Here is a 10292-nt window from a genome sequence, read left to right as displayed (position 1 = left end):
ATAAATGGTACATTGATTTGGAACAACGTAGGTATGACAAAAAACGTGTCCAGAAAATTATCAAAAAATTTCAAAACATGTAAAACATTATTTTAAGAAACTTTAATTCTTGGCTCAAAGCGAGATTCCTTACAGTTTTTACCCAACAAATTGTTGAAGCATGTAAAATAGATAAAATTAAGGAAAAAGTTTTATTGAGACTAAACCGTAAGAAATCTCGGTTCGACCCAAGAATTAAAGTTTCTTATAATAATGTTTTACATGTTCTGAAATTTTTTGAGAATTTTCTGGATACTTTTTTGCTTGCCGGAAAACGCCCACCCGGATTCCGTTCACCGGAATTTTTTTTACTTGAGCTTCATGGATCTTAAAATGACCGTTTAATTAAGACGAGTCCAACGGTATAAATTTTTTTGAAAAACGAGGTTGGAAAAGTCGGAAAAATGCATTTTAAAGAAAAAAAATAAAACAAATTTCTCTTTCCTTTTATTTACAAATTTAGCACTTCCTTTTGGTTAATTACAAAATTGGTCATTGTCACACAATAAGGTTTATCACACCATAAGAGATGTGTCACACCTGATCTCTCATATATATATATATATATATATATATATATATATATATATATATATATATATATATAATTTAACCTTTAATTTTCAAGATTTATTTGTCTAATATAAATTTGAGGGGATAAAGTGAAAATTTACCCTTACGTTTTTGAAGAAATGCAGATTTTACTCCTAACATTGTCAAGTAAGATCAATTTTATCCTTAACTAACAGAAAATTTAAAGAGATCGTTTCACTGTTATTTAACTCGTTATTTAATTATCACATCATACATTGCAAACATTAATTATGTTTAAAATATTTATTCCGTTACTAATATAGTTACAAATAACCTACCGAAATGACAATATTCAAGTCTGCAAGATACAAGCTAATCACAAAAAAATGGCATAATGCTAACTTGGGTCACAACGTTAAAAGTAAAATTACATCATTTCATACGTTATGAATAAATCCGCGCTTCCCTAGAAACGTTAAGGGCAAATTTGGACCTTTTCCCTAAATTTAGTATCAAATTCAATCCATTAACTTAATTTTTTTTTATTAAATTAATCCAAAATCATATAGATACTAACAGAAAATAATGAATCAAATTAACCCTTTATTCCCCAAATAACATAAACCTCATTCTTTTTTTTTCACTCCGTATAATTTCTCATCATCGACTAATTAAATACTCGTTTAGTTCTCTTTTTCGTAGCTTTTCTACTTCATTTTTTTACTCCAAATAATAGTTACGAGTGTTTAATTAGAACTAAAAAATAACTATTTTGAAAGGAAAATCAGCTAAATATAGATAGCAACAACAACAACAACGATCACCAAGGTATATATATACACACAAGTTCCTTAGATGAAATTCCGGCTAGGAATCGACATGTTATGACAACATTTCTTCGTCACAAGGAACCAAGAAACTACATTTCCAAGTGTGAAGAAATCTTTGGTGTAAATATATACATTGAACAGTCATGAGCATCGACTCGAGCCCCGAATGATGCCACCGCGTCTCCCGAAACATCTTTGTGCTGCAAATCAATAGTCTCTAGCGTAAGCACAAGGTCTCGAAAGGGAAAAACGAAAGAAAAACAAGAACCTCCATACATAATTCACTTATGATAACAAATCTCCGCCTTTCATTTTCCGGATTAACTTCATCCAATTCGGGAGAGGAAACTTTATTAAATTCATTTTTCGGGTTTTTTTCTTTTGTGCCTTCTAATATTAACTCACCCTGCCTAAAGATTCAAGTTGAATATGTTTCCTTACCAGCCACAAGTCTCGCACCGAGACACTAGTGCCAGATTCGAGCCCGAGTGCATCCCACTGAGCTGTAATAGTTGCTGATTTCGAACAACGGTTCCATAGTACGACAGCTAACCGATGTCCCGACAAAGGACCAGCCCAGACCTGTAATAATTCCAGCTACTGAAATGAGTTAACATATACCACTTCACTAGGAAAGTTTCGAGCAAGCCCCGATCGAACAGAAGCGAAAGGATAAGACCTGTTGGCAACTATCATTTCCAGACGTGCGAACCTTCCTTCCTTGAACCCCGAGCGGGTCTGCAATAGAATCAAAATCCCTCTCGGCTTAGTTTCTCACACACAGTAAAAAGCGAAAACTGCAGTAAATAGAAAAGTCTTCCGGAAAAAAGGATATCAACCTTGGTTTACAGCAATGACTTCCTTATTGGTTAGAATCTCATAAGTTTCGGCTGTCATGTTTCTTACATCACAACCGATCAAAAGGGGCGCCTACATCGAAGTTTACAATAGTTTTAACAACTCGAAAATAACAGGTTTAGCTTAAGATTACAATGCTATGCTTGAAGAAATCAACAAAGTTCCGGAAATGGAACGAAATAGAAAGCCGATTCAAAGGTAAATGAGTAAACAAAAGGAAAGACCTTCATCAATGCCCAGATGCTAAAATGCGAACGATACTCCGTGTAAGTCATGCCTCCATTACCAACTTCCAACATATCCGGATCTACCAAGGCGAAAATTAGCACCGAAATACGAAAACCAGTTCAGTTGTTAAGTAAACAGTAACGGAAACGCTAATGAAGAAGAGTTTCCCTGCAACATAGCGGATATCTCAAGTTCTTACCATTCCATCCACCAGGGCCGGCATAGCTTGCCCATTTGTCGTTTAGATCAGCTATAGTAGTCATACTTAAACAATAAAGAAACACAACATTCGATCAGTTTTCGATCAACACGAGGAAAATAATTGGCTAAGATTGAATATATTCGAGTCTAGATGAATAACCTTGCCCATGTGTCGTTGATGTCATCCGTTGTACGCCAACTATTTCCGACCTTTCCCGCCCATAAGGCAGGGTCATCAACACCCCTGTTAAAACCAAAACAAGAATGATTTTACTTGTGATAATTGAATACCTATGTTGCACGGAAACGAACATATTTCAAAGAAAATTTAGCTAGGAAAGGTAATGGAAACGAAAACAGACACGAAACGAGGAAACGCTAGTGAAGAAGAGTTTCCGTGCAACATAGTTAAATACTCATAGAAAAATTGCAGAAATATGGGATAGTTGAAATACCATTCACAGAGTGAATAAAAAATCGTGTGTCCGGTTGCATTTAAAGCATCACGCATCGGCGGATACCTGCATATGATTGAATTGTTAAAACAAGTCACGGTTAATGTATTTTGCAATGGTTGTTCTAATTGAGACTAAAGGACGGCCCGATGCACTACACGTCCTCACTAAGCGAGGGTCTGGGGAGGAGTCCCACCACAAGGGTGTATTGGGGCGGGCAAGCCTTCCCCTGCCAATTTTTTGGCAAGAGGCCGCTCCTAAGACTCGAACCCGTGACCTCTCGGTCACACGATAACAACGTTTACCGTTGTACCAAGGCTCGCCCTCCATGTTCTAAATGAGACTAAGATAGAAAAGGCTTAATACATCATTTGCCCCCTGAACTTGTCCAAAAAGTTTGATTGGCCCCCTGAACTTTCAAAGTGTCCCAATAGCCCCCTGAACTTGCATAAAATGTTCAGTTAGCCCCCTGAACTTGCGTAAAATGTAATCAATTGATCACTCAGTTGCAAAAAAGTAAGTTAAATGCGGAAGGTGTATTCCACGTGTCTTAAAAAAAATCAAAACAATCAAGATCGGGGTAAAGCGGTTGTAATATTAGAGAATACAAGGGTTTATAGTTGAGCAAATAATAACTTCATTTTTACTCTATTCTTGAATTATGTAATAACATTCTAAGACACGTGGAATATATTTTTCGCATTTAACTTACTTTTTTGCAACCGAGTGATCAACTGATTACATTTGACGCAAGTTCAGGAGGCTAACTGAACATTTTATGCAAGTTCACGGAGCTATTGGGACACTTTGAAAGTCCAGGGGCCAATCAAGCTTTTTGGACAAATTCAGGGGGCAAATGATGTATTAAGCTAATAGAAAAAAACAACCTTTCTTTTGGTTTGATCCCCAGATTGAAACAATTGTCGTACTTTAGATAATCGACGCCCTGATAAGATAACATCAAGCATTATTCCGGCCCGAATGGTGTTTCGACGAGCAACTTATGAAGTATATCATATATGTTTAAAGGAGTATTTCAGAGCAGAAACTAACCCAAGAAGCAAACAAGGCTGCATCATCTACTTCATGGAAAAGTGAGCCGGGTCGCACTTGACATGTAAAAACCCTGAAGAAATGCAGTTAGGTGAGTCTAACGAGGGAGTTGAGAGACCGAAACAGTACTGATCGTAATGAATGATCTATCGTCCAGCTTCGGAAAAGGTGAAAAGTTTATCCTACCCAGCATCAGAATAGATACCGAGTTTGAGGCCTTTCTCGTGTACATAATCAGCAAGAGCTTTGATTCCTGATGGAAAGGTTTTCGGGTCCGGAACCAGTTTACCCTGTGACACCAAGTAAATCACGGTAATGCGTTAGACATGGATCATAACTTTCTAAAGGTAACAGCTGATGTGAGATCGGCTATGTTGGACACTTCTAGTTAGCAGCGTTTCCGTGATTCGTGTCCCTGTCCATTTTCATTTGTAGACTATTTTGTGAAGGTTATGTTTTAGAAATAATGTTTCCCATGTCTGTATCCGTGCAACATGGATACAAGAAAACATAGAGCTGGTGATGTGAGATCGGCTATGTTGCACAGAAACTCTTCTTCATTAACGTTTCTGCATTTCATGTCCGTTTCTATTTCTGTTTCCATTACGGTTTCCTAGCTAAATTTTCTTAGAAATAACGTCTCCCGGTGTCTGTTTCCATTTCGGTTTCCGTGCAACATAGATCCGAACCTTCCATAACCGATCTCCTATGTTGCACGAACACGGACACGGAAAACATTATTTCTAAAACATAACCTTCATAAAATAGCCTACAAATGAAAATGGACACGGACACGAAACGCGTAAACACTACTAACCTATGTTGCACGGACACTCTTCTTCATAAAAGTTTTTGCATTTCGTGTCCATTTATGTTTCCTTTTCCATTACGGTTTCCTAGCTAAATTTTTTAGAAATAACGTTTTCCGGTATCCATTTGCATTTCAGTTTCCGTTTCTGTGCAACATAGCTGGAATCCACTTTGGGAGTTCAAGGCGGCCCTCCACCTCGGAAGAGGATTTGGGGATACTGCAATTGCACCCCCAAACCGTCTTCCCTGGCTCCGCCACTGAATGCATCCCCAAATACTGGAATCCACTCTGGGAGTTCAAGGCAGCCCTCTACCTCGGAAGAGGATCCCGGGATACTGCAATTGCACCCCGAAACCCTCTTCCCCGGCTCCGCCACTGGATATATTCATTATATATCAAAGACATTTTAACAAAAATTACAAATTACAAAACTGACAATAATTTGGAAAGGATTGTGGGTGTGAAAATGACCTTTGTATCCCTTGTTACACTAGACCAGCAATCATCTGCATCCAATGACATCGAATAAGGGATAAAAGAGAAAGGCCTAATACATCACCAACTCCCTGAACTTGTCCATAATAGTAGATTGGCTCCCTGAACTTTACAAGTATCTTACCAGCTCCTTAAACTTGATTATTCCGTATCACCAACTCCCTGAACTTGTCCATAAAAGTAGATTAGCTCCTTGAACTTTATAAGTGTCTCACTAACTCCCTAAACTTGCTTATTCAGTAACAATTAAATACAAAAACTATAATACTAACTCTCAATCATCATCCATTTGATCTCTCAAACCTGCAACACTAGCTCTTATAATAGGTTGAAAGGTAGGAGAAGAGAAAAAAATTACCTCTCAATAGATGACGATGTATTTTTAGAATTTAGGTTTTTGTATTTAGTTGTATGGGATAAACAAGTTTAGGGAGTTGATGAGACACTTATAAAGTTCAAAGAGCTAATCTACTTTTATGGACAAGTCCAGGGAGTTGGTGATACGAAATAATCAAGTTCGAGGAGCTGGTGAGACACTTGCAAAGTTTAGGGAGCCAATCTACTATTATGGACAAGTTCAGGGAGTTGGTGATGTATTAGGCCAAAGAGAAACGAAAGGCTTAATACATCCCTAGCTCACTGTACTTGTCCAAAAAAGTCAACTGCCCCCTTATACTTTTAAAATATTAAATTTACCCCTCAACTTATTTTAAGTGACCTATTAACCCCCTAAAATCGACGTGGCAGAGTAAGGAGAAATTTTTGAAAAGTTGAAATGTTTACGCTTTAAGCAACTTCCGGGGGCTAATAGATCACTTTAAGAAAGTTCAGGGGTAAATAGGTACGTTTTAGAGAGACAATTGGACATTTTAAGCAAGTTCATAGGGTAAATAAATAAAACCTTTTCAAAGTATAGGCGGACAATTGACTTTTTTCGACAAGTACACGGGGCTAAAGATGTATTAAGCCGAAACAAAATGCAAAGTTACTGAAACTACTTGAAATAAAAAAGGATAAGTACCTATGTTTACATACACATAACCTAAATCAGCCAAGCCAGTTGAAACAAGTGCATCAGCTGTCAAAGATAAAACTTGAATGTTAATGATTCCGAAGGAGTTTGCAATATAGGAACGGTTGGACATTTCGGGTGGGTCAGCCTTGATGGGACCCGACCTGACTAGATCCGACCCATTTAATTTGTTATAAATAAGAGGAATTTGAAAGATAAATCACGAAATGATATGTCCTTTTCCTTTTTCATTGTAAAAACTAGAAGACACAAGTTTTTATCTTGCGACTTTTGGATTTCGTTCTTCGTTGAGTGAATGGAAGTAACATATTTGGAATTCTACAAGAGGTATTTACATGAAAACCTTTTACATAGTTCGTCAACTGATGATTAAATATGTTTTAATCATTGTTAATTCAACAGGAACGAAGAGATATTTCTCACTATTAGGGTCCTATAGGCCCAAATTACTAAAGAGCTTGTTTGGTTCGGTAGTTGCTAGTTACTGTTTATTGTTGGTTGTTGCTGATAACGTGGTAGATGTTAACTAACTTTTGTTCCAAAATAGTTATCATCAGCTGTTTCTCAATCCTAACCAAACACTCGTATAACTATCATTTGGAGTAAAACAAGCTACAAAAAGATAACCAAACAATCACTAAAAATGACACGAAAATATTCTCAATTTCATTTTTGTCCTCCATTCAAAAGTGTATCCTTTCTCCGCTTTTTGAACTTATTTCCTTCTCTTTGGTTCATTTACTTCGGAATCCAAACTAAATTGATATTTGGTGCATGTTTGGTTCTCCTTTGCAGCTCATTTTTCTTGTTTTAATCCAAACAGTAAATATAAAGCGTTCGGTTAGAATTGAGAAAAGGCTACTGCCGATAGCTATTATGGAAGGAAAATTAACTAATCTCTATCGGTAAACAACAAACAGCTAACAACATAGCAAATAGTAACAGTTGAACCAAAAATACTCTTGGTTTTAACAAAATAATAAGAGTGGTCTTAATACATAATTGCATAACTAAACTCGTTGATTTTTTGGACCTTCGGCACCCTTATTTGTTGATTCGACAGATTTCAAAGTTACATGGAAACGCAAAGTCAAACTTTTACCTAAACATATTTCAGGCAGCAAATAAGGGTGAAAGTCGTCTAAAATTGACAAATTTAAATGTTTAATAGGTCCAAATACAAGTTTAGGATGCCAAAACGTCAAAAATTGATGAGTTTAGTGTTGCACAGATACGGAAACATTATTTCTAAAACATAACCTTCATAAAATATCCATCAAACGAAAACGGAAACGGATACAAAACGTGGAAACACTACTAACCAGAAGTGTTCGTGCAACATACTAATTAGGCCTAATACATATGTTGACCCATGTACTTGGCAAAAAACTCAACTGCCCCCTTGAACTTTCAAAAGTTCCAAATTACCTCGTATCTTTATCCAATTGCATTCAATAACCCTCTATTTCTCAATAGAATTTGTTGAATGCAGAAAATGGGAGAGATGCTCCCTCACGCGTTAAAGTAGTCACCACGTGTCAAAAAGAAAATGTCAAATAGACAAATAAGTATGAAATTTTATAAGTTTTGGGTTATTGAATGCAATTGGACAAGAATAGTGAGTTATTGAATGCAATTGGAAAAGAATAGGGTCTATTGAATGCAAACTTTTGAAAGTTCAACGTGGCAGTTGAAGTTTTGTGGCAAATACGGGGGCAACAAATGTATTAAGCCTACTAATCATGTATCAAACCAATAACAATTGAGTTTAGAGATTAGAATCATAAACAAGAATGCCAAAACTGTAATATGAAAACAATAAATGCAGGCTTAATACATCAGTTGCCCCTGAACTTGTCCAAAAAGCTTTCGGCCCCTGAACTTACTTGATGTATTATTAGCCCCCTAAACTTGCTTAAAGTGTTATGATTAAATCCCTAAATCTATAAAAACGTCATAAACATGTACAAAATAGAAAATTAATTTGTTTTTAAGATTTAGAAGCATGAATTAGGCCTTCATTTCTTAAGTTTTGAATATCTTGTTGGCAAATGGAACACTATAAATAAATCCAGGTGGCCAATGGGTTATTTTAAGCAAGTTTAGTGGCTAAAGACCTGACAATTATCGGGTTCGTGTTAAAAAGAGTAAACCCAAACCCAACCCAAAAACTTTCGTGTCACAGTCATGTTAACCTGTTCGGGTTAGTGTCGATTTTGTGTCGTGTTTTCGGGTTACATGTAAGTTTATTATGCATATATATTAACGATAACTTGTAAAAATATAAAAGGATATGACACTATTTTTAAATATTTTATATCACTAACCAGCGAAAAGTCCGTTAATATCATGTTAGAGGATCATAATTTAGGAGTTTCGAATCATATTAATTTTATTATCTTTTCTAATAAATTAACATATATAAACACAAGATATTATAATAATAATTTTAAATATTTGTATCATTTCGTACCGTTTTCGGGTTAGCATATCAATCCTAACTCAACCCAAAAGTTTACATTTCGTGTCAACCCAAAAATGACACATTGCCTGCTATACTAAACCCAAACACTAAAATTACCTGTCAATTTCTTGTCGGGCAATCGTGCCGTGTGTACTTTTGACAAGTTCGGAGGCTCATGATGTATTAAGCATAAATGAAATTTACCTGTTTCCTTGATGAGGGTTTCATTTATATTACAAGCAAAGAAATTCCAGCTATTCCATCTGCAAGGATACCAATAAGAACACCACTCAAAAATCAACAACATAAATTAAAAAAAAATTGGTAAAATTAATAACAATAAAAGAAAACAAAACTGAAAAATCATCTCCTGATTGATCAAACTATTCAATTTACAGCAAAAATTCACAAAAATTAGATTAAAAACCAAAGAGAGAGAGAGAGAGACCCCATTTGAGGAGTTCGAGCTAAGCCATTATTGAGCTGATATATTCCATATCTCGAAGTATCATAAATGCTTCCGAACAATCTGTTATTATTACCAAAACGACCTTCTTCATATCTCTGCAAAAGAGGCGTTTCTCTTCCTGCAATTGCTACTTGAATCGCCCATAATATAGAAATACCCACGAAATTCCGATACCGGAAACTGCTTCTTTGCTCCATTAATGAGTTCTGTAGAGAAAATCAAAGGTTTTGGCTGATTTTCTACTTCTTTGTGTTTGATCGTTTTTTTAAGCTCTCTTGCTAACTTCTGAGCAAGGAAGCGAGAGAGAAGAGAAGAGGAGAGAGAAATTAAAAATAGAGAAAATAAAATCAAATCTTTTGTTTGGTTTTCTTCTGGAAACGACAATTGGACAGGTCAGCATTTTGATTGTTTTATTTCTTTAGGATTAAGCATATCCAATGGTTTACACCATACTTAACCCTATAAACTTATTAAAAAAATTTGATTGGCCTCTTCAAACTTTCAAAGTGTCTGAATTGTATTCTCAATTTACATAAAATGTTCAGTTAGTCTCATAAACTTGTATAAAATATAATCAATTGATCACTCGGTCGCAAAAAAGTAAGTCAAATGCGAAATATGTATTCCACACATCGTAGAATGTTATTAAATAATTAAAAAATAGATTAAAAAGAAAATTATTACTTGCTCAACTATAAAACTTATCTTCTCTAATACCATCGGGGCCCGTGCGGCGCTTACTTGCCTCCTCCGAAGTAAGCCAGCCAAGGGAACTAGATCACTCTAGCTGCAAAGATCACACGCAAAGATTAGATAGGAACC

At 35.8% G+C, this 10292-nt stretch overlaps 1 protein-coding gene across 2 annotated transcripts; it reads right to left on the bottom strand.

Moving 5' to 3' along the window:
• Positions 1-1382: 1382 nt before the first annotated feature.
• LOC136226109 (alpha-galactosidase 3) lies at positions 1383-9806 on the bottom strand. 2 transcript variants are annotated; one of them, XM_066014440.1, is made up of 15 exons: positions 9450-9805; positions 9206-9264; positions 6526-6582; positions 5481-5515; positions 4385-4488; positions 4199-4271; positions 4033-4091; positions 3146-3211; positions 2851-2934; positions 2689-2753; positions 2486-2568; positions 2243-2333; positions 2083-2141; positions 1845-1985; positions 1383-1603 (listed from the first exon to the last, which is right to left on the bottom strand). In XM_066014440.1, exons 1-15 carry the CDS (start codon positions 9665-9667, stop codon positions 1493-1495), a joined length of 1305 nt encoding a protein of 434 aa, XP_065870512.1. In that variant the 5' UTR covers positions 9668-9805; the 3' UTR covers positions 1383-1492. The 2 variants fall into 2 exon arrangements, with proteins under 2 accessions (XP_065870512.1, XP_065870513.1); XM_066014441.1 differs by lacking the exon at positions 6526-6582 and having other exon boundaries at positions 9450-9806.
• Between the last annotated feature and the right edge of the window lie 486 nt (positions 9807-10292).

Source organism: Euphorbia lathyris, chromosome 4 (genome assembly GCF_963576675.1).
Source record: "Euphorbia lathyris chromosome 4, ddEupLath1.1, whole genome shotgun sequence".
Taxonomy (NCBI): Eukaryota; Viridiplantae; Streptophyta; class Magnoliopsida; order Malpighiales; family Euphorbiaceae; genus Euphorbia; species Euphorbia lathyris.
Note: the sequence above shows the minus strand (reverse complement) of the source record. Positions and strands in the feature narration are given on the sequence as shown.

Coding starts and splice junctions, on each gene's coding strand:
- LOC136226109 (XM_066014440.1), bottom strand. CDS start 9,667: ATGGAGCAAAGAAGCAGTTTCCGGTATCGGAATTTCGTGGGTATTTCT. Junction 3,212..4,032: donor GGGATCAAACCAAAAGAAAG/GTTGTTTTTTTC, acceptor AATCATATGCAG/GTATCCGCCGATGCGTGATG. Junction 2,142..2,242: donor AGTCATTGCTGTAAACCAAG/GTTGATATCCTT, acceptor ATTCTATTGCAG/ACCCGCTCGGGGTTCAAGGA.